This window comes from Poromitra crassiceps (assembly GCF_964638095.1).
Source record: "Poromitra crassiceps genome assembly, chromosome: 11".
NCBI classification, from domain to species: domain Eukaryota; kingdom Metazoa; phylum Chordata; class Actinopteri; order Beryciformes; family Melamphaidae; genus Poromitra; species Poromitra crassiceps.
In genome coordinates this window covers 35,857,548-35,881,476 of record NC_139643.1, presented here as the reverse complement: position 1 = coordinate 35,881,476, position 23,929 = coordinate 35,857,548, and the positions used below count along the sequence as shown (strand labels likewise).

Genomic DNA, 23,929 nt, shown 5'->3' with positions numbered 1-23,929 from the left:
GAGTTTGTCAACAAGACAGACAGCCAATCAGCGGCGTCGGCGCAACGCTCGACCAATCACAAGCCTCAGCATTCCCGGAAGTGCCCTTTCTCTGTTCTTCGTTGGTTTTACTAGCTCGGCGTTCTCCCACGAAACAAGTTCATTCATTTCGGCGATTAAAAGTACAAAATATCAGTACACAGGCTGTTTATTCGAGCTCCCCGAGATGATCGAACCGAAAAAGAGAGCAGCCGACATGGCGGTGGTGCCTACCGGGGTGAAGCGGCCCCGCACGGAGCTGGTCGCCGCGGCGCAGTCCCAACAACTCGTGGCCATGGTATGGAAAACCAAATACATGGGGGGTTTGGCAAACGTACTCATCTGCTTGTTTGAAATGGTCAAAATATCTCGTTGCAACTCAAGCCTGAGTTGAATAGGCTCCTAAAAAGTGTTTCAAATATATCAGCAGGCAAGGACAAATATAAAGACAAAAGCAGGAAATAGGAGGGATCAGACAAGCAGCATTTTGGTAAACAAACCGCGTCACTGGGTGGCAACGGCAATAGAACCCTATGGAGCCTGAGTTTAAGCGTCCGACTCTAGCCGGCTGACCGTGTTTACAATTTAAAAACTGCGACCGTTCACACAACTTTAACACAATATGCATTATATTATACATCAAACTCTTGAGCTACTTCTGCTCTCACTCAGAATGTCAAAATAAGCGATGTGATGTAGGCCTATACTTTTTGAGATATTAACGTTTGTTTGGCACAACTCATACTAGTTAACTGCTGCGGGGTTACGCATTTTTGGGTGGCAGTGGTGTCACGCTGATTCGTCCTATAATATATGATGTGCTGAATTCACCGAGCCATGTTCAGAAACATGCATTCACAATCACATCCAGTCAGTGATGATGTGTGTCTATATGTGTGTATAGTTTGGGTCAGAAAGACATAATAGATGTCAGCTGATTACGTGGTGTTTTCTCCCTAGGGTCCCCCGCGGAGCTCCAGTCTCCAGGCTCCCATCATGCTGATGTCTGGCCATGACGGAGAGGTCTACTGCTGCAAGTTTCACCCCAACGGAGCCACGCTGGCCTCCTCAGGATTTGACAGGCTCATATGTAAGACATTAGCCCTCACATTTAAACTAGTATTGTCAGTAGACCGCCCTCAATCTCACACATCCACATCCATGCTGCAAGTTTCAGTGAGTAACTTGTCCTGCACTCTCTTCTCTTGCTGCAGTGATGTGGAACGTGTATGGAGAATGTGAAAACTTTGCCACTCTCAAGGGCCACAGTGGAGCAGTGATGGAGCTGCACTACAACACAGATGGCGGGTATGAATTACAGTTCAAGTATAAAGTCAAACGTATAAGTTCAGTTTCACTCACTGCTGCTGGACATAAACCTAGACTAAATAATGACATTTGAGATGTTAGTGCAAAAAGATAGATGGGAAAAAACTGCAATATCATAAGTAGGGTTAGACGTTAGACTGACGAGAAATATCACACGCTTTACGTGCTCGCCTGTAGCATGCACAGTTGAGCCTTATTATACTAGTGAGATATATCAGTTTGCCAAGATTTGATAATAATCTGTTATCGGCATCAAATACTGGCTATTGGCAACTTCAGTTGAGAAAAAAACTTGTCAGTTCTGTAGCTAGAAGAACAAACGTTTCTTCCATAGAATTCTAATGAATAGAACAGTCATTTCCATTCAAATCTACACTCTTGAATGGTGATTTGGCCACTTGTACACTTAGATAGGCTGCCGTAGGATGTTTAATAATGATGCTGTGGAAATCGGGGTTGATAGGACTGTGCATAATGGATAGTGGAATATGGAAAACTATTTCCTACTTGGAAATTTCACAAACTGCCATCAAATTTTGAGTTATTTCGCAGTGGTGAACTTTAACCTTCTCAACAAGGGGGGGGGGGGGGGGGATCTGGTTTTGTGATGAGAGATTTGGCAATGGGTCTGTCAGACTTAGTATAAATTGTAAAAAAAAAAGAAAAAGAAAAAAAAAAACTTAGTATAGTAATGCTTCCTAATACATGGGTCAGCCCATTGGGTAGGAGACACACACACACACACACACACACACATATACACACAAGGTGCCAGCATCTACAGTATGTTTCAGTGAAAAATACAGTGTGGGATTGGTTGAGTAAAATGTGCATTTTCTTGCCGTTTGTGTTAGCATGCTATTTTCTGCGAGCACGGACAAGACTGTAGGCGTGTGGGACAGCGAGACGGGCGAGAGGATCAAGCGTCTGAAGGGCCACACCTCCTTCGTTAACTCCTGCTACCCGGCCCGCCGAGGCCCCCAGCTGGTCTGCACCGGCAGTGATGATGGCACGGTCAAGGTGAGACTTCCAGCTGCCAGATAGATTAGATCAGTGGTTCCTAAACTGTAGGTCCACGTTGAATGTTTGGCTGTTGTGAAGCCTTTCTGGTTCTGATCTTGATTGTGTGTCTGTGTGTGTGCATGTGTGCGTGTGCGTGTGTGTAGTTGTGGGACATCCGTAAGAAGGGGGCAATCCACACTTTCCAGAACACCTATCAGGTGCTTGCGGTCACCTTCAATGACACCAGTGATCAGATCCTGTCGGGAGGCATCGACAACGACATCAAGGTACCAGCTTCTCAACAGTCACAGAAAACCTGGAAAAGTCACAAAGTTTAAAAGCTGAATTTACTGGCCTGGAAAAGTTGTAGGAAATTATACTTATTCAATGATTATTTAAATCATTTGAAAAATGTAATGGAAATGGTCACCATCAAGCTTTGGCTGCTCCAAAATCAGGTTATGTTGGGAATAACTCAAATGCAAATTTTCCATTTCTGGAGTACGGAGGTCCCCCTGGTGATTAGTCAAGGAAATATCTGGGCCATTATATCTGAGTCAAATATCTGAGCTGTTCATCAAAACTGTGACACTTGTGCATAGATGCTGACAAAATTAGCTATCATGGAATAGTATGAGTATAATGCCACGTTTAGACGACAACAGTCTGCATAAAACGGCAAATTGTCGGCATGTAGAAGATCTATACTTGTTTTTGTAGATACACTTTCTTATATGTAAATCTTTTATATATTATATATAAATTCTCAAAACCTGGTGTATGTGCTGTAAAGGTGTGGGACCTCAGGCAGAACAAGCTGATCTACAGTATGCATGGCCATGGAGACTCCATCACTGGACTCAGCCTGAGCTCCGAGGGGTCCTACCTCCTCTCCAACTCCATGGACTGCACCGGTAGGGTTTGGGTGTAACGTGCCTTTCATCATTTAATAAGAGTGTGAATTTAATCTGTTGGAGTTCTTTCATAAAAATGTTGTGTATGTCTCCGTGTGTAGTGCGTATTTGGGACGTTCGACCATTCGCACCCAAGGAGAGATGTGTGAAGATTTTCCAGGGGAATCTTCACAACTTTGAGAAAGTAAGAAAATGACTTTCTGGCCCTCTTTTTTGCCAAGGGAGCATGCAGTATAGCATGAGCAATAGCTCATGACAGGTACCACACCTGTCGTGAGCTATATGGTTATTACTATGGCGTTATTGACAACCCTGTTAGCTGTGATATATTTAAGCAATAAATCACGACAGGCCGTGGTATATGCTTATTATACCACACCTAAGGGTCGTGCGAAAACACCCTTAGGTGTGGTATAATAAGCATATATTAGTGATCTATTGCTTTTATAAAACAGTTACCAGGTGTGGCAATATGAAAATTATTATTATTATTATTATATTATTAGTATTAGTATTAGTATTATTATTATTATTATATTTAAATGTCTTAAATCACTGTTTGGACCTGAGCCCCTCTGGCTCAGGTCCAAACAGCTCACCTCATTTTTGCCCCAATTTGCTTCACACATGAAATTAAATGAGAAATGAGGCTGAATAAAGTTCACACAGTGTTCAGGGCAGTGAGTGGCTGTAACTGTGGTATATTTACTGTGGTATATGCTAAATATACCACAGCTGTGAGCCAATCAGATTGCCTGATTTGAGAGAGCCATTTTATAAAATAACCATATATCACGGCCTGAAGTCAGCTATTGCTTTTATAAAATGGTTACCAAGTCGGTCTGCCGTGCTGCTTGAACGCCCTTCTCAGATGCGGAGTGATACTGAATTGCGCAAAGGAATGAGGTCATAGCCGTAGTAGTATATGCTCAATATACCATTGGCTATGAACCAATCAGATCGCCCGTTTTATAATTGCACTGATACCACTTTCTTTTCTGTTGATACAATCCAGAGTAATACATTATATCACATGGTACCAAACAACAAATTATTTTTACCGAGCAGTATAGTCTTGGCGCATGAGTCATTGAGGCGCAAATATGTGTGTCCCCCCTCCCACTGAGAGTTACAACACCCTTCTTTGCAAAAAGGACACTTGCATTAATTTCTGACCCGCATCATATATGGTTGGTTCTGGATTTAAAAAAATTGTAAATTCTCCAATACAAGCTTTGTATCAGGCGGCTATCCAATGGCTGTGTGAGTTTTTTGTCGAGTCCAGTAGTTGGCCACCATTGTTTTGCATCCTATCCTCACCATTTGGTATATTAAGTCACAATTGTCTATTGATGGAAATCATGGAAAATTAGAGAATTTGTTTAATCACCATACATGTACATTATGCAGGTGTGTTTGCATTCTTCTATCATCAATTTGTCATAATTTCTAAGCATGTAAGAGATTATTTCATAGATAAGTTATAGCGGACTGCACGCCTTTTTTAATCTAACTCCTACAGAGCGGAACATATTAGTGTATGGCGCGATCCCTGTCTGTCATACCAGCTGGAAAAGTCCTGGAAGATGATCTCTAGAAAAGAGTGGGAACCCTTGTAGAATGCTAATAAATTATAACGGGTTATACTTCTAACATCCTGTCCTGTCTTTTAGAATCTGTTGAGGTGCTCGTGGTCTACTGACGGGAGTAAGATAGCTGCAGGCTCAGCCGACCGGTAAGAAGCAAGGAGGGCGTGCGCTGCGTGCACACACACACACACACACACACACACACACACACACACACACACACACACACACAAACAATGAAAAATGAACATATTGTATTACACACATTAAAAAACACGATTTCAGACGGCAGCCCGTCTTTATTGTCACACGAACACACTACAACACATGCATGCGGCCACTACACACACTCATGCTGACGGTGGCCGGTGAAATATGTCCTCTGCATTTGACCCATCCAGGCTTGTCCTTTCCTCCAGGGGGCAGGCCAGGAGCAGTGGTCTTAGTAATACATATAGGTCATGGTATACTTTATTGTCCTTGTTTAGGGAAATTCTTGTGTTATAGGTAGTATAAATATGCATCCAAACAAACATGTTTGTTCTTAAAAAACGAGATGAACACAACGGAGACCAAGTGGCGCCTGGGCCGGAGTCACGTTTCAGACTGAAAAACAAAACTTGTCTGAGATGACAGGTTGAAAGGCGCATAGTAGCATGTCGATGATTTGATTTGACAATTTTGGGGACTTGCTTTGGCTTTGGCCAATCCTGGCGTGTTCCGCCCCCAAATCGAGTGGGATTCAGCGTGTTGTGGTGCTACGCGAGTGGGATCCGCAGAGTACCAGGCAGCCAGCTGCTTCTGTGTGGAGCAGAGCAGACAATCCGATGCATGAGTGTTGCCTGCCTGCCTGGAATCTCTGAGGGGCAACCCCTTACGTTAACGTTATCCTGGAATGAGAGTTTAACGAGCCAGTTACATTTCTTTGCATTCTTAGTTTATGGGCTAGAAATTCTGCCAGATTACAGACACTAGACACCATTTACTCCTTCATTTGGAGGAGAAAATTCTCCTCAAATAAAGATTGATTGACAGCTGCCATGTCGTGATCGGTCGTCATGATATGATTGGTTGAAATGGGGTAGAAATTTGATAGTACTATGTGACGTCAGCAAACTGTAGATTACTGTTATGAATGAAATCTTGAAAAATGAACTTTTGATGTGAAAAACTAAAGAAATTCGATTTTTGTGATTTGCATACATTATTAAATAGGTGCACTGCATACCCAGGTATTTGAACTAAAAGAAAATAAGTCATTTTTGGGTTCAGCTCGACTTTAAAAACAAAAGCATGGCATAAGAATACATTGTACAAAATGCACAACAATAAATGATACCAATAAATATTCAGTATGAGTATTTCTTAGCATTGAGACGTCTCACATTAGGAGTGGTTGTTATTTACTGTGTGTGTGTTTCCTTTATAGATTTGTGTATGTTTGGGACACCACGTCCCGCAGAATCCTATACAAGCTGCCAGGCCACGCTGGCTCTGTCAACGAAGTGGCCTTCCACCCAGAGGAGCCTATAGGTGAGTGGAGCAACTGCTATAGTATCCTATATTACACACTTATTACATTTGAGAGGAATAGAACAGAGCTATTTGGAGACCTAAGCTAAGTTTAACTTTAGAAGGGAGTTGGTCGGGGGGCGGTGGTGGTCATGTAGTTATGTCAGAATCTAGTGATCACCCCCCTCTCTTGTTCTGTCTTCATTGTTTTCTCTAATTTTACCGCAACATTTACACTTTAGCTGGTTATTTGTTTTCAGATCAAACTTGTCTTAGTGGATAAATTGTAATGAATTAAATTATCTGTGCCTCTTTTTCTCTCCAAACAGTGCTGTCTGGCTCCAGTGATAAACGACTCTACATGGGAGAAATTCAGTAGGGTGTGTGTGTGTGTGTGTGTGTGCGTATGCGTATGCCTGTGTGTGTGTGTGTTTAGTGAGTGTCTTGCTCTGGAGATGGAAGGATGGTGTTCCAGAGTGGGCTATCAGTCTCTGTAATTTTATACGCTACAGCTTGTCTTGGAACAACCTCAGGGTGTGTGTTTTGAGTTTATTATGTTTAGTCTCAACAACAGCCAAGATTATTATTATTTTGCCCCAATTTTTAATAAACTCAATCTGCGAAAAACAGCTTATTGGATCCTTTTGTCCTTCTGATGCTTCTGTGTGTTCAAACATGCAAGCTGCCACTGCTTTATCCTCCAGACCTGAGTGAAAAACAGGCAAGCTGTTGAACTGAATTCAATTGTCTATTCACACACACACACACACACACACACACACACACACACACACACACACACACACACACACACACACACACACACACACACATATAGATAGATAGATGTGTGTGTGTGTGCAGTTACTGCAGTATATATGTATTATGTTCAAAAAATAAATCTAAATCTAAAATCTAACTGAAGGACAAAACTGTTATTTTATGCATATCTGAAGGACGGAACTGTTGCCCAGTCTAATTGCACTATAAATATTCTGATTCACTGAGCTAATTGTGTCTTTGAATTTGCAATTTGATATTCTTGAGTTATTTACGCAGTGCAGTAAAATAGCCTACAGTATAAACTTGGGGCATATGTTTTTTAAACAATAGCAGGGTGTAGTTGAGGGTAAAAACGGTGTTTAGCCATATTTTTTTATGTGAGGAACAGCGTTGAACACTTAAGCTGTCAAATGTGAGTTATGTAAAGATTTTCTGAAAATATAGATTTTGTGTTGCACAGGATGGTCGTTGGTCTTGCTATGATCAATTGAAGGTTAGAGTTGAGCATTAATTTACTGTAATGCTGAAAGTATGTAGTGTATTCCATCACAGCTGCATGGCCAACTTTGTCTCATGCCTCATGAGTCATGGCAGACCAATGACATTAAACAAGGTGGTTAATTGTGCCCCCCTCCCCCCATCTGGACTGTGTGAATAACTGTCCAGTGGTGCGTGCAGCATAGCTAAATATTAAATAACAATTGTGCATTTTGTGATAAAAGCACATAATCTGGTACACTCATAGCCAAAGGCAAAGCATTAAAAAAAATAGACTGGAGGGCTATGGGAATTGTAACTGCAATAAAGTTGTGTAGACTCGTCTGAAGAGGGTGATCTTGATGTCAAATCATACATTTTTATGATGAGGAATTCCAATTTGCAACTTTAGAATTGCTCAGAAGCTTCATTCTATCTCACAATTCAAGATATTCTAGGTTTGGTTTGGGTAGTAGTCATTGCAAAAATTGTGAGGTTATATGTGAAAACAAACCATTTGGCAGCGCCAGGTTACTAAATTATATGCCTTTATCACAAAAGGCACAATTGTCATGGTTATCATCTCTTATTTTAATGGAACAATGAACTGAACGTGTGTAGTCGTGGTTCAGGTTGGGAGGAGATTGTTGTTTTGACTGATTATGTTCGGCTGTCTGGCTCCAGCAGCCCCGCTTTCTTTTGTGTTCCTGCCCGAACGCCTCGCGGTGCTCCTCGGCTGCGCGCGCGCACACACGCACGCGGGGCTGCAGAATCCAGGCAGCCAGCTCCTCCTCGAGGGGGTCGCGGTGACTGAGAGCCCCCACCCCCTCCACTACTCCTCCTCTCTCTCTCTCTCCCTCCCGGCACCGATTGTTGACAAAGACGGAGCGGAGGAGCCCATTCCCAGGTCCGAAACCCCCGGTACACCCCGGTGAACAGATCTGCCCGTTACTGGACTTTTTATCCCGAACAGCTCGAGGAGAAGGAGATCGGGACTGGGGGGAAAGGAGGACTCTTCCGCTCCTAGAAAACCGTGAGTCACAACGGGCTGCTTTGTGTCGTGTAGCAGACTGCATGTAGCCTAGCCGTAGTGTGTGATCCGGTATCATATGATGCTCATTTCTGTCTGTAGCCCGGGGCACATTATGACAGCTTTCCGTCTCTCTTTGTGCCTTTGTGTGTCCCCTCTCTCTCCGGAAGGTGTGGCCGAGGTGATTCGGTAGTCGGCGGTGGTCGGACCGCAGACCCCCTCCTCTCCTTCCTGAAAACCACGACCACCCGCGACTCATATTTAGTACCGACAAAGCCAGCGGTCAAGATGGGTCACCACTCGGTTTGACTGGAAGCGCCCGACCAGCGTTCCAGGAGGAGGAGGAGGAGGACGACGACGAGGAGGAGGCGGCCTTGAGGGGGTTGTTCAGCTGGGAATGGTGTGAGCTGAGGCGGCCAGGCAGTCTGGATCTGACCGGGGACCCGTCCTTCCCCCGGAGCCTCCGCGGCCCCAAGCCGCGTCCTGAGCCCTCCAAGATGGGGATGTGCGATGGGAGATGCACGCTGATGGTGATATGCTCGCTGCAGTTGGTGAGTGTGTGTGTGTGTGTGTGTGTGTGTGTGTGTGTGTGTGTGTGTGTGTGTGTGTGTGTGTGTGTGTATGTATGTATGTATGTATGTGTGTGTGTGTGTGTGTGTGTGTGTGTGTGTGTGTGTGTGTGTGTGTGTGTGTGTGCACGCGCGCGTGTGCATGCCCTGTCTTTCTACTCACTCGCCATAAGATATAATTAGACCGTGCTACAGACACATTGTAATCAGGCCCTTTTCTCTGTACAGTCACACTAGAAGCTTTGAGCTGCAGCTGTTGGGGTGGCATGCCACATTACAGGCATTAACCAAGGGTGTGTGTGTGTGTGTGTGTGAGAGAGAGAGAGAGAGAGAGAAAGAGGTGAGATGGCTCTATTCTGGCATGAACTATGTGTATATAAAGACTTACAGACTTTTAAAAGTAGTGTCAGAGGAGCAAGGGAGGCCCCGCCTGGTCTCCATTCTAGAGTTAAGCTAAGCTTAGATGTTGTTCTCCAAATAGCTTGATTCTAGTCCTCCAAAATGTAATAATAAGTGTGTAAAATGAGAGCATGTCAGCTATTCCTGTAGTGAGCGTAGGGATGCTATCTGTCCAGGCTATTGTTTCCTGGGGCTGATGATGTGTTGTTGTGTGGCAGGGGGATTCGGCCCATAGATCCTCATTAGTTTGGGGGGGTGCTCCTCATTTACAGTGACTGGGCTGGCTGGCGCTCCAGGCAGTTACCATGGAAACAACTGCGGCAGACCTGTGTATGTGTGTCCCTGTCACAGTGTGCGTGTGTGTGTTTGTGGGAGGGGGGGTTGGTTTATGAGCGTGGACTGGAAACCCTTGATTAGTTGTGTGTATGTTAAGTATGTGTGTGTTTGCATGTGTGCGCTATGTGCCTTTTTCTAATGTGTGTGTGTGTGTGTGTGTGTGTGTGTGACACCCCCTCCCATCCCTCCTGTCCCCTAGGTGGCAGCGCTCCAGAGGCAGGTGTTTGATTTTCTGGGCTACCAGTGGGCTCCCATACTGGCCAACTTCCTCCACATCATGGCGGTCATCCTGGGCATGTTTGGCACTGTGCAGTTCCGCTCCAGATACCTCATCTTTGTGAGTATCCCTCGTATACCCATCTGCCACCATCTTGCCTTTATAGGGTTGTGTTTTGGGTGTAGGCTAGCCTAGCATGCATTGCGGGCACAAAATGGGTATGGACGTATGCATGGCCACATTCACACTCAAACACAAACACACACTGATCTCTGGGTGTATGTTTTTCTTAGTATGCAGTATGGCTGGTCCTTTGGGTGGGTTGGAACTCCTTCATCATCTGTTTCTACCTGGAAGTTGGACACCTGTCTCAGGTAAGCTGTGTGTGTGTGTGTGTGTGTGTGTGTGTGTGTGTGTGTGTGTGTGTGTGTGTGTGTGTGTGTGTGTGTGTGTGTGTGTGTGTGTGTGTGTGTGTGTGTGTGTGTGTGTGTGTGTGTGTGTGTGTGTGTGTGTGTGTGTGTGTGTGTGTGTGTGTGCGTGCGTGTGCTAATGTACTTGTGTGAAATGCCATCAGCCACCCAGGCAGTAACCCTAATGCAACTGTGTGTGTGTGTGTGTGTAGGACAGGGACTTTCTCATGACGTTCAACACGTCCCTTCACCGTTCTTGGTGGATGGAGCATGGTCCTGGTTGCCTGGTAACACCGGTGCTAGACTCCCGTATCGCCCCCGACGACCACCATGTCATCACCGTCTCCGGGTGTCTCCTTGACTACCAGTACATCGAGGTGCTGAGTTCAGCCCTTCAGATCCTATTGGCTGTAAGTGTTACTCACACCTTAATAGGCCTGCTGCGCACACACTCGCACACAAATTCATGTACCAGTATTATTTCACTGCAGTGTCACGCACAGCTGAAAAAACATAAATACAATGAAACCTCATCCTGTTACAGTTCAGCCCTCCACAAAGGAAAAATGACAATTGCAATTTGGATCACAGCACAAATGTCCATATTATCATGATAGAAATATCCAAATAAGGAGAAAAAAATCTGAGCATAGACTCACACTTACCCTCGACACCTCACATCTACAAAACGACCATCTCCCTTATTCTGTCAATCTCTTTTCTCACAGCTCTTTGGCTTTGTCTACGCCTGCTACGTGAGCAAAGTCTTCCAGGATGACGAGGACAGCTGTGAGTGTTTTGTCTTATTCTAAGGCTTGTTTTGTCTCATCGCACCACCAGTTTTGTTTATATCATATCTGTGAGAGAGTGCCTTTGTTTGAGCGATCCATTGCTGTTAGCTTATTGTTTCCTCTGCTTGAGTCACGGTGAGAGATATGAGTGTAGAGAGGATTCCCTATGGGCCATTTGAGCGCTCCATCTGTGGGGAATGTTCGAGATGTCTCCCGGAATGTTCCCACTATCAGAGAGTCCGTCTGTCTGCTGGCTCGTGCTTGTCTGTCGGCGTGAGTGTGCCATCTGTCTCTCTGAATGAACGCTGTTTGTTTGCCTGTCTGCCTCTCTTCTCGCTCTCACCCAGAGAAGGAAATGTAGTCAGAGTCTGACATCACAAACTTAACTTCCTGTAAATTGAATGGAATGTCATGTCATAATAGTGTGATCTCACAAGTGTGTGTGTCTGTGTGTCTGTGTCTAAATGGTTTGCATGTCATAACGAGCTGTGATGTCATAATTCGAATAATCATAGTGATATTCATGTTGTATTATGTCACAATGACATGCATTATTGTTCTTGTGGATGCATCGATTCCCACATTGGTAACAGATTAATCCGGTACAAGTGGAAATTGGGTATTTGTATGATAGGAAAATTTCCCCACTGGTAAAATATGATATTGAGTACCTGTAATATGTTGGAAAGCAAGTTATTTTCTACATTTTTCCACACACAGAAGAAGTTTGATAAGAAAAATGGAATGCAAATATAACAACATGACAGCAATAGTACAACCACTAATAATAATTGTATTACAAAAATAAAAAGACTTTTGTTCTGGAGGGACAAAATATTTATATCATTTTTGCCCAATTTATGATTAAGAGCCAAACCAAATTGAGTGAGGAAGATACAAATGGTGTATTGGTGACATAGACGCAGTGAGAAAGTCTCAGGTTCTCATGTCACAGTGGTTTACAGTGTCATAATGGTGTACTAAATGCATTATGATACAATGTGATGCCTTAATGGATTTGGATGTGGAAATAGACTGTCATATTGAAATACAATGCTTGGTTAAAAAAAGAGAGGACTAATTTAAGAGAAATAATATCCTCTCTTTTCTTCCTCTCACGTCAAAGTTGATTTCATCGGTGGCTTTGACTCCTATGGCTACCAGCCGCCTCAGAAGTCCTCTCATCTGCAACTGCAGCCTCTTTACACGTAAGTTACACACATATACATACATACACACACACACATACATCACATATCAGTATGTATATATATTTTTTTAATAGAAAATAAAAACACTTTTGTTATTGCTCCCATTTTCCACGAGTTGGAAATACAAAATCTAAGACTTTTTCTATGCACACAAAACACTTATTTCTCTCAGATTTGGTTCACATATTTATCTGGGCTAGTGAGCATTTCTCCTTTGCCAAGATAATCCATCCCCCTGACAGGTGTGACATGATTATTGCACAGGTGTGCCTTGGGCTGGTCACAATAAAAGGCAGTTTTTTAAATGTGCAGTTTGATCACACAACACAATGCCACAGAGATGTCACAAGTTTTGAGGGAGGGAGCAATTGCAATTCAAATGGAACTCGTGAGCTTGTGGCTACGACATGGTTACTGTTGTAGAATGTAGAAAGTCAGGTTGCAAGCACACTCGAAAATATTTAAAAACTCACTGGGTGCAGGGCAAGCACGAGATATGAAAAAGAGAAAAGCCAGCACTCCAAATGTCTTTTTGTTGATTTATTTCCTCATGTACCTGGGCAGCAGCAACGAACGTTTCAGTCAAAGACCTTCCTCAACGCTGAGGAAGGTCTTTGACTGAAACGTTCGTTGCTGCTGCCCAGGTACATGAGGAAATAAATCAACAAAAAGACATTTGGAGTGCTGGCTTTTCTCTTTTTCATACTGTTGTAGAATGGAATTTGTATCACTAACACCATTCTTCTCCCGCATTAACCAGAGCATTTCAAGTCAATATGAAACCAGTGAATAAAGCCAGGAGTCCAGGAAAGTTTGAAAATGTATTGTAGCCAAACATATCTTTGTAAATGTCAAGAGTTACAAAGAGACTGCCTCATCACAGAAATACAGAAATATAGAAATTCATAGTTTCAGTCTTCATGAGGACAGTGAGGATTTATCGCACAGCCAAAGATCTTCTGCTGTGGAGCACACAGCGTGTTTTGTCTAAGAGAGCTGCAGAGAGAGGCTGAGCAAGGTCAGAGAGGAGGACATCATGTGACATCATGACCCTGTTACTGTAGGCAGAGGGTGGTGTCTGCTTTAACCTATGTGTGTGCACTTTATGATTCATAACTATTACCAATAACTATTTGTATTCGTTATAGCTTATTGATTATGAAATGAAATCAATGGAACTTACATTTTATATATAACAGTTACGACGTGGGAAGTCGTGTACACGATTTTGGGAACTCGGACCTTACACTTTCCGAAGTGGTGAATACCACAGGAGGGGGGGCGTTCATATGGACTCTTCTTGTGAACATGCTAAGCATGATCCCATTTGAAGGTAGCATATTGTGAGCAGCCCTAAACCGGTCCAATAATCATGCTGTTTAATGCGCATCTTGATATGTCACGCCTGTCAGATAGAGCAAGGGCATCAGTAGCTGCGTTTACACGTTTTTCTTCAATCTGATTGAAATCAGTCAACTGTTTACATGCGATGTGATTTGATAGGATCTGGTGTTTACATGCACCCAGAGCATGCACACCGATATAATGGAACAGCTGTGTGACATGCGCAAAAGTGATGCATACACCTTGACAGGCTTGCCAATTCTCGCATTGACCGTGAGACTCAAGCAATTGACACGTCTCAGTCTCACACACGTCTTCAAGTACATTTTCCCGCAGTGAAAAATAAATTCATACTGTAATAATAATACCGGTAGCCTAATAAAGCATGAATTATGCCAGACATATGGACTGTCGCACGGAAATGAGAGAGACAGAATCCTGATGAGAAAACGTTTGGCGCTTTATAGCCTACTCCGTGGACTAGTGCCCCACTAGTGGGTCGTTCGGGGCGCCAGTTGGGGGCGGAAGGGTACTGGTGGGAATGGCGTGATCCTCCCACGTGCTACGTCCTGCCGGTGAAGCTCCCTGCCGTCAGGTGAAAAAGAAGCGGCTGGTAACTGTGCATGTGTTGGAGGAAGCATGGTGCTAGTCTATGGCTCTCCCCAGATCGGCAGAGGGTGGAGCTGCGACCGGGGCAGCAAATGAGGGGGGGGGGGGGGGGGGGGGGGAAACAACTCTTCTGCCAGCAGCTCCTCTCCTCTCCTCTCCTGCCGCTGACAGGAGTCTCTTTTGGGAGGACGAATATATGATGGATTAAAAAACGCATATGAAAAAAAAGCGGACTGTGTGTGCAAAGACCTTAACTCTGGACTCGCACAAGGACTCAGGTAATGGTGGGGACTCGACTCTGAGTCTTCTTTGGTGACTCGCACTCGAACACTGGGCACTCGAGATATAGTGACTTTATGACAACACTGCCACAAGCTCATGAGTTCCATGTGAAGGCAACATAACACACTGGAGACTGCTTATGGGAGTAGTAGTGAAATGAACATTTAATTCACGGGCAACAGCTCTTGTGGACATTCCTCCAGTCAGCATGATGCCAAGTGCACGCTCCCGCAAAACTTGTGACATCTCTGGTGTTTGTTGACTTGTGTGATAAAAGTGCACATAATGTGACTTTTATTGTGACCAGCCCAAAGGCACAGCTGTGCAGTAATCATGCTGTTGAGTCAGCATCTTGATCAAAAGAAAAAAGAAAGGATATGCCACATCTGTCAGGTGGATGGGATTACCTTGGCAAAGGAGAAGTGCTCATTAACATGGATTTTTGGACACATTTGTGAACAAAACTTGAGAGAAATAAGCCTTTTGTGTGTATAGAAAAAGTCTTTGATTTTTTTATTTCAATCGTGAAAAATTAGAACAAAAACAAAGGTGTTGCGTTTATATTCTTGTTTGGTATACTTTTTTTTTTACAAATAAATTGTTCTCCCTCTTCTCGATCTTCCAATCACTGTTATAATCTCAGTATTACATATCAGTGTATCACTTGTGTGATCATATCAAAGTACAACATTGATGTCTGACTGTAGACCCCCCTCTGTCTCCCAGGGCTGGTTAGGTGTTGGTAGCGCCCCCTTCAGGCCAAACCCTGACGGTGTCACTGTGGATGGAACGCGGTCGCTCTGATAACACTCACTCTGTGTCACAGTTCTACCGAGGAATGGACTTACCCCACCCAGAGGGAGAGATGTGTGTGTGTGTGTGTGTGTGTGTGTGTGTGTCAGAGAGTAAAACAACCCTGAATAGAATGTATAGAGCTCAGGGATGAACCAGCATGCCAGGTGGGAATATGATGATGGAGGGGGCGGTACACGAGGGAAATGGGGCATCTGCAGAGGGAGCGACCACGGAGGAGAGCTGGGGACACCAAGGACACACTTCACTAATCTACCAGCTCTCCACACTCCCACAAGTGTGTGTGTGTATACATGTGTAAATCCACAGAACTAGCTGGTGCTCAGTGGTGGCACCCTGGACTCTTTACGTGTGGTGCCCCGGTGCATTTTTGGGGGGTATTTGTGAGGGCGGGAAGGGTGTGTCACATAATAATAAGAGGCACGGCTCCTACATATTGTCGTTTTAGAACGTGGTGATGTCATACTAGAGCAGTCTTAACCATTTCCAAAGCAATCTTTCCCTCCAACCGGCTCGATTTGTCGTCCAGGACCGGTGAGCCCACGGGACGTTTGTGAGTGTTTGTGTTACCGCCCGGTCCTCCTCGATCACGTGGATCTGGGTCAAACAAAGCCGGTGTACATTTGGAAAGGAAGCATTCCTGAAAGTGCCGGGGGCACCTCAAAGGCCGAGATTGCATCTGTCACCAAAGTCAAAGGTCAAAGGTTGTGGACATTTTTGCTTTCAGGAACAAGTCACCCTAGATGTTATGCTGTTGACCAGGGATGGAGATGGCTTTGGGATTGGGCATTAGTGTGTCTGTGGGGGGGGGGGGGGGAGCAGTGGGGATACTGTGCATGTAAATAACCAGCCAATGATTGTTTTGTTGGTGCCATTTAGACAGGGGGCTGCATTAGGGGGTGGGAGAGGGGCACACACATCTAAGTTTTTTGTCATACCTGTCTGTCTCTCTCTCCGATATCGTCACACTTTTAACTCTTTTTACCCATCTGCAAATAATTCTCCCGATCTTTAAAGGAACAGCTCACCCTAAAATCCAAAATACATATTTTGCCTCTCACCTGCAGTGGTATTTATCCATCTATATCGTTTTGTGTTAGTTGCCTGAGTTTTGGAGATATCGGCCACAGAGTTTCTGCCTTCTCTCCAATACAATGGAACTGGACGGCACTCGGCTTGGGCTGCTCAAAGTGCCAAATAAATACATTTGATAAACAACAGCAATGTCTCTTTACAGAAATCATGACCCGGTTACTCAAGATAATCCACAGTCTCTGTGTGTGTATCTTTAATTAATGAGCAGTTTCATGTAGGAACTATTTTCTTTTGACCGAACTACACCCGCTAGCTGCTAGCTAATTCCTACAAAAGAAAATAGTTCCTACATGAAACTGCTCACAACAAAATCTGTGCATTATCTTGAGTAACCGGGACGGGTCATGATTTCTGGAAAGACATGCTGTTGAGTTTTTCAAATTTATTTTTTTGTTGCTTCGAGCACCACAAGCCGAGTGCCATCCAGTTCCAGTGTTTGTAGAGAAGGCAGCCATCTCTACTGCCAATATCCAAAACTCAGGCAACTAACACAAAACAATATAGATGGATAAATAGCACTACAGGTGAGAGGAAAAATATGTATTTTGGATTTTAGGGTGAGCTGTTCCTTTAAAGGAGAATATGGCATCAACATGCAATGTGACAAGTTCAGAGTATAGGAGGAATTGCATGGGAGAGGGGGAGGTAGACAGGCATGAGGTGAATACCTTATTGGGTGTAAGGTGAAGTTTGAAATAATAAAAAAATACACTTTCTACATTAAATTTAACTGCTGTTGTCCTCTGTACCTGCATGCACTGCAGTCCTTAAAGAAATTAATATATTGCAATACCGTGCTATAGACAAGCCAACCATGGTGGATGGCAAGCAACCGCCACAACCGTGTTCATGCTGCTTCTCCTTTCCTTCCCACGGCGGCACAGCCGAGGGCATCACATGCCAAAAAATTCAGGGCATGCAGTAATTCAGAGACGTTGCTTTGTGAGATGGCCTCTATTTTTTACAGGCTGGGCGGTGTTTGGACCTTCAGGCCAATCACAGTGCTTAAACACGGCAAACTCCACTCAACCACGACGCCGAGCGAATTGAAACAAACACACAGTCAAACGACAAGCAAAGTTTACTGAGCCACAGAGCAGACAGGCTATGTTGTGAAAACTTTGATAAAGAAGAAACCATGCATTCTTTCCTATTTTCATCCATGATATGAGATAGTTTTAAACCATTTCATATACCTGCTGTCTTCCTTGATATCCAGCATGCATCAGCCTCCCTTTTTTTCTTTATCAAGTTATGCAATGACTTATTTCAACATACAAGTGACTTTGTACTATCAGATATATCTGAATCCCACTTTTTTTTTTTCAATATTTTATTTTTATTTTTCAATTTTTAGAACAGACAAAAGCAAAACAAACACTTATTAATATTAAGTCTTCAAATAGACAAACACAATTGACAATGACCATATACTCTATAACAGACTATAGGCTGAGAACAGTACATAAATGTGTCAAAGTCAAAGCAAAACAACCCTGTAACAACCTTTAAAAATGAACTAATATTTTCCAAAATCGCTAAAATGTATGAAAAACAAAATGAGCAGTTTGAAGTAATTTAACGCCTGGAATATTGTTTTGTCTTTTCCCCACTCTCCTTTATTTACGTATTTCTTTCTGTTTTTTGTTCACTTTAATTCGTTTGGTTTTTCTGAAACACACATTGCACTTTGATTATAAATTGCGATGAGCAAGTGAGGCAGCAACAAATGTTTACCATGGAGATTGAAATGGTGGACTGGACTGTTGAGACAGCCTGTGGAGAGTACAATTTGAGAATCTATGGTTAAGAGAATAGCCTACATACATACAACACCGCAACTCGGTGAAACACCATGTTATTTGGAAGTCTACAGATCACAGCCTGATGTAAATAACCATATAACTCTGCAGAGGTTTTAAATCAAATTAGTTTCAAAATCAAAATCCCAGACATCAGGTTGATCCCGATCATGGCTTCTTCTCTTTAGTCAAATAGCAGTCTGTTTTCAGTTTGACGAGTGAGTCTCAGGGCGGTCAAGCAAGAACCCTCTGCCTCCATCAAGTGTTTCCGATTCCGCAGTCAGTGAAGGCTTAAAAGTTGTATTCGCATTATGGTCTTTTGATAGTGTCGGCTCTCGATGTCGTCCATTTCATTAGTTAGCTCAACTAAGTTTGAGGCTTTTGAGCTTTGGAAAGTGTGTTCGGAAGTAACCTCTGCGAAGGAAGCCACTAAATGGGTCCAGGTGACGGTAGAGGTCCAAATGAAGGTGGAGATTTGGAACTGCGTTTGCGATGCAAGCTATGTCATGGTCTGAATGTTCAACAATCAGGGACAGACTTGTCACTGTCACTGGAATGGAGCGTGCATAACTCCATATAGGCGGACCCTTGAAAATTCTGAGGGTGGTCAGTTGATGGAGGTCACTCAGCCATGTGGCCAAGAGGCAGCGTTCATGTGACCTCTCCTCATGCGAGTGCTTGTAGTACACAACTAGAGTCTGCAGGTTAGGGAAGAGCCTCCTCATTGCGTTTGGTGGAAGCAAAGGATATGGTGGCACTGGCAGCAAAGGATAGGTAAGCAGCTCCAGACTGGTCAAGGCTGCAGCACCAGTAGATCCAGCTGCTCCTCCTGAGGACGCTGCTGCGCTTCCATGATCCCATGGATTATCATCACATAGCATTTTCACGTATAGAGGAAAAGAAGAAGAAGGTTTACCCATAGCCCATGAGAGATGATTCAGCTTAGGCAAGCAGGTAACGATGGAGTGAAACATCTCAGCCAGGTCGCCGTGGTCTCCGATCTGCTGATAGACCAGATGTGTCAAGTTTGTAAACTGTGAGACACACGCAATGAAGGAATCTTTTGGTGGATGGGGGAATTTAACACCGCTCATGCTGAGGCGAGTCAGCTGTTGGGGTTGAGACACAAAACAACCATCGATCCAAATAGGTTTCAAACGGGGGGCGTGAATTTCCAAGTGCTTCAAACTTGGAAGCTTGTGTAAGAAGTGGAGGGTTCTCTGAGATGCATCCTCCATTATGGCTGTAGAGACATTTGGAAGACACTGGACAATATGTTTCCAGCAGCTCGCTCCATAAACATAAACACTACAGATTTGCCTGCGGCTTAGGGCGGCCCAGTATTCAACGGGGGGCCGACCCCGCAGAATCACTATGCGGTCGTTCCAAACAGACGGGTGGTCAGCAAGGTGGTCCCTCCAATACTTGCAGCATGCACGAATTTTGTAAATGTCTAACTTGCAGAGATATCCAAACACGTGGATCCATACTTCTGAGGGAAGCTGTAGTAGCAGCTGCGCCATTGCTTTTGTGATGGTAACTGATGTCAGCTAGATAGCTAGCACACACACGTGAATCCTTTACCATTAGCCGCGAATTTACCGTATTCGGAAAAAGTGTCTTTAGGCTTTAGTTTAGGCTTGAAGTTTCTTCAGAGACAGTTTCCTTGTTTTCATCGTAGTTCATCATCACCAGCTAAACCAGTTAAAACAGCAGCAGCCGGACGTGACGCTTCTTCTTCTATTGGTGTTTTATGGCGGTTGGCAAACATTTGTGTGCATTACCGCCACCTACTGGATTTTAATATCTTCATAGTGCAAACTATTTACATTGATCATCATACCACAAAGTGCTCCCATTCACAATAGTGTCCATTCTATGACCCAGCCATTATTGTCCGAGTCTGTGAGAATTCATTTATCAATATCTTCTCAATCTTCTCTCCAGAAATGTCCACAATGTTCAATGTTGTTGTTGTGGGGGGGGGGGGGACTGAACCAAATAAATGTGCTGATCTGATCTATTCACCGATTCATACTGATTCGTTCATGAAAGAACTGATGATACCTCCTTTTCACTAGTATGTTTAGCTTCAGTGGGTGTGGCTTTGTCCTTCCCAGTGCATGTCTTGTGGTTGTGGTGTTTACTCACTTGGTTACTTTGTATTCCTCTCCTTGCCTTCCTCTCCTCCACTTGTATATCCACTACTAGGCCTACTATCTTTTCCATAATACGCATTCATCAGTGGCTTATTCTTCATGTCAAGATGCATATATCGACAGGTATGTAGGCCTATAAGAGAACACGGCTACACATTTTGTCTGCAGTGTAGAATCTTCTGTTTTGTCTCAGGCTTGGTTCAGTAGAGTACTTTTTTTTTTGGGGGGGGGGGGGGGGTAATATCACTTGCTGAGCTCATTTGTTTGTTACTGTGCTATCATCTATCATCCTGTGCTATCATTCTCATACTTAAATCTGTATTTGATTTGAACATAATGTAATCTTGACAAATCTAATATAAGACATTTGTCAAAGTGATTTAGCCTGTGTACCTTTGGGAGACACTGGAAATAAGTGGACATTCCTATTCTACTAATATATGCTATTTTAGTTATAATCAAATAGTGCGGATGATGATGATGATAATTATTAGTAGTAGGCCTTTTATTGTTAGTAGTAGTAGTAGTAGTACTGTAGTTGAAGCAATAGTAACCAACTACTACAGTGGTTCTCAAACTTGTTTTGGCTTCAGTACCCCCTTTCCTGGATTTCTGAATCCCTTTAACCGACTACAACTTTTTGCTTAGAAAACGGCAAGAGAAAAGCATAGATGATATGACCTTGTGAAGAATATAACATTACAAAATAAGAAATGGGGAAGAGGGGGGGAGTTGCAATTAGTGCCTCCTAAACAGATTTATTTGAACATTCATTTATTTTCATGATTTATTCTTAGATTTTTAGATCTTCTCCTTTCTCTCAAGGACCCCCTGCAGTATCTCCACGTACCCCTAGGGGTATGCATGCCCCAGTTTGGGAACCACTGGCCTACTAGTATGAGTATTAGTATTGTGTCCAAATGAATGTCTGCACTGTAAGGGTTTACTGTGAGAGAAATCTGAATCCCTACCATATTTGTGTGCACCTGCGTCTGCAGTGGTAAGAGGATTGATAGATACCATGTTAATAGATGGAGCCTGGGAACAGACAGAGAGGAACAGTAATATAAGAGGAAACTGATGATTCCTGTGGGGAAATGTGTCTTGCAGCTGGAAAACCGTAAAGGGATGCAGCAAATAAAAATAGAATAGCCTAAAACCAAGCATAATAGACCAAATTGTGGTTACTGGTATGTAAATATATTAAATAACTATATATATTATATACACAATTTCAATACAAGGACATTATGCAAGAGAGCATGAAACATAAAAGTACTGATTACAGAACAATAACAGTGTGTGCAAAAATAATAAGGATGTGAAATATGTATGAAATACGGGGGGGGGGGGGAGTAGGCTACATAGGCCTATAAAACTCATACAGTAGGCCTATAGTATATCCTATGCAATATACAACATGTAGAAGGAATATAAGAATATGACAAAAATCAATTAAAAATTGCTACATATAATGTAGGCTATAATAGATGTGAAAAATGTTCAAATTCACTTTAATGGGTCTACAGAAGGCCATGTGTGCTCTGTAGACTAGAGCATGTCCTATTCTGTGTAGAATCCACAGAAGAGGTATGTAGTATGTAGGCTACATGTGCATTGTAAAATATACACATTCCAAATGTACTGGTGTACACAGAACATGCAGATTTGGGTATGTGACTGTTCAACTTATAAAAAGATCAGATGAGGCACCATATAAAGTGACAATAAATAAATAAATAAATAAATACATTGACATCTTCTCATGGTGCCTATCATATCAGAACATTGTGGATTGAAATATACAGAACAAATTTGTCTAGACTATGGAATCATTTGACTGATTATCGGTATGAGTTTAGTGACCATCATACTTTATGCTATTCTTATCTCCTTGCCAGACTGTGTGTAGTGTGCTAAAAATGATTACGAGGACAGTCCTTTATGTATTTGCATTACGTCATCCACACACCAGACTGGCATCGTGTTTATTCCAGACGGTATACAAGCGCGCCGTCTACTTCACCTCAGTTCCAGTCCAGAGCGGCCAAATTGGCACGCTTTTAAAGGGCCATTTGGATATTTGTTTTCGGGCCACACGTTCTACTTTTCACACTGTCCATGTTTATATTCCGTAGGAGCATTCAGCCACACACCCGCTGAGCGTGTGGCGCAGCGCACCACGTTGCCATAGCTGCCCGGACACCCCGTTACCGTAGATACCCCCGGTACATTCTGTACTCCACCCCCCCCCCTAACGAAAAAATATCGATGGCATTCCTAATAGTATCGTAGTTTATCTCCTTTGGTATCCCTAGTATAATCTGCGTTAGCCTACATTTATACATAATACAATAGTGGCGTCCTAAAAGCTTATCCAGATTGATGATTGGTGTCACCAAGTCACTGACATGACGTAGTTTGTAGCTTTCTATTCAATGTTATTACATGGTTAATACAGTCATTTGTCATGTTTATAACAAGGGAATACCCCCTCCCATTAAACAGGTGTAGCCTACAATTTATAGTCCTATAGTGCGCATAATAGTAAGTTAATTATTTGCGGTTTTTAATTTTTCCTTACTGAAAAATAATGTGATTGAGTTCAAAGCAGAAAGCAATATAAATACACATAATATCCCCAACGCACACATAACAAAGGGACCGGTACATGGGTCGACCTCCCCTCCCCGTTGGCGCAATGAACCGCACGCTCTCCCTCATTCCTTCCCATCATGCAGCGCTCTCGCCTGCTCCCGTTGAGCCGCCATGTTGTCAGAGTGATAGCCTGGAAGTCGGAAAGAAACTGGGGCTGAAATCCGCGACCATCCACCCTCTCCGCCGGTAAGTGTCATCTCCCCCCGGTCGCAGTAGCCCGTACACCCGTTCGTCCACACATCGGTGCCGATATTGCCGGAATGGAGTCTTGGCGTGAGGTTAACGGGGGTATTTTTGAGGCTGTATTGGCAGCCTCCCTTCTCCTGCCTGCCTCCTTCCTCCCGTTGTGTCGGTCTTCCGTTCCAGACAGCTCGGGCCTTGTTAGCATCCGCGTCACGGGGACCTGTAGGACTGCAAGCTAGACAAGACACAGGCTCGAGTCCCCGATGTATTTTCCACAAGCTGCCGTTGTTATGGGACCACTGCACCTGACGAAAAACTTTGTGTCGAGCCCGTGTTTGGCCCCCGCTCGACCGGGCTGAGCTTGTGTCAGGAGGCCGTGTATTGTTGCGAGACATGG

At 43.6% G+C, this 23,929-nt stretch overlaps 3 protein-coding genes across 8 annotated transcripts in view; all 3 read left to right on the top strand.

The window, feature by feature from the left end:
• The first annotated feature begins 110 nt into the window (after positions 1-110).
• Positions 111-6,964, top strand: snrnp40 (small nuclear ribonucleoprotein 40 (U5)). Its single transcript, XM_083646385.1, has 10 exons — positions 111-316; positions 979-1,108; positions 1,233-1,326; positions 2,202-2,367; positions 2,514-2,636; positions 3,143-3,263; positions 3,365-3,447; positions 4,937-4,998; positions 6,282-6,385; positions 6,694-6,964. The coding sequence occupies exons 1-10, from the start codon at positions 206-208 to the stop codon at positions 6,741-6,743; spliced, it is 1,044 nt and encodes a 347-aa protein (XP_083502511.1). The 5' UTR covers positions 111-205; the 3' UTR covers positions 6,744-6,964.
• Positions 6,965-8,507: 1,543 nt separating this feature from the next.
• On the top strand, positions 8,508-16,417 carry nkain1 (sodium/potassium transporting ATPase interacting 1; the record flags this gene model as incomplete). Of its 2 annotated transcripts, XM_083646278.1 has the most annotated exons (8): positions 8,508-8,657; positions 8,825-9,205; positions 10,158-10,295; positions 10,469-10,549; positions 10,798-10,995; positions 11,314-11,374; positions 12,503-12,584; positions 15,549-16,417. In XM_083646278.1, the coding sequence occupies exons 2-8, from the start codon at positions 9,152-9,154 to the stop codon at positions 15,556-15,558; spliced, it is 624 nt and encodes a 207-aa protein (XP_083502404.1). In that variant the 5' UTR covers positions 8,508-8,657; positions 8,825-9,151. The 2 variants fall into 2 exon arrangements, with proteins under 2 accessions (XP_083502404.1, XP_083502405.1); XM_083646279.1 differs by lacking the exon at positions 15,549-16,417 and having other exon boundaries at positions 12,503-12,588.
• Positions 16,418-23,428: 7,011 nt separating this feature from the next.
• The window catches only part of pum1 (pumilio RNA-binding family member 1), a 42,639-nt gene continuing 42,138 nt past the window's right edge, over positions 23,429-23,929 (top strand). For all 5 annotated transcript variants that reach the window (XM_083646779.1, XM_083646777.1, XM_083646778.1 and 2 more), the window contains exon 1: positions 23,429-23,535. The gene's annotated coding sequence lies outside the window, so the exon portion shown is untranslated. The remainder of the gene's footprint in view (positions 23,536-23,929) is intronic.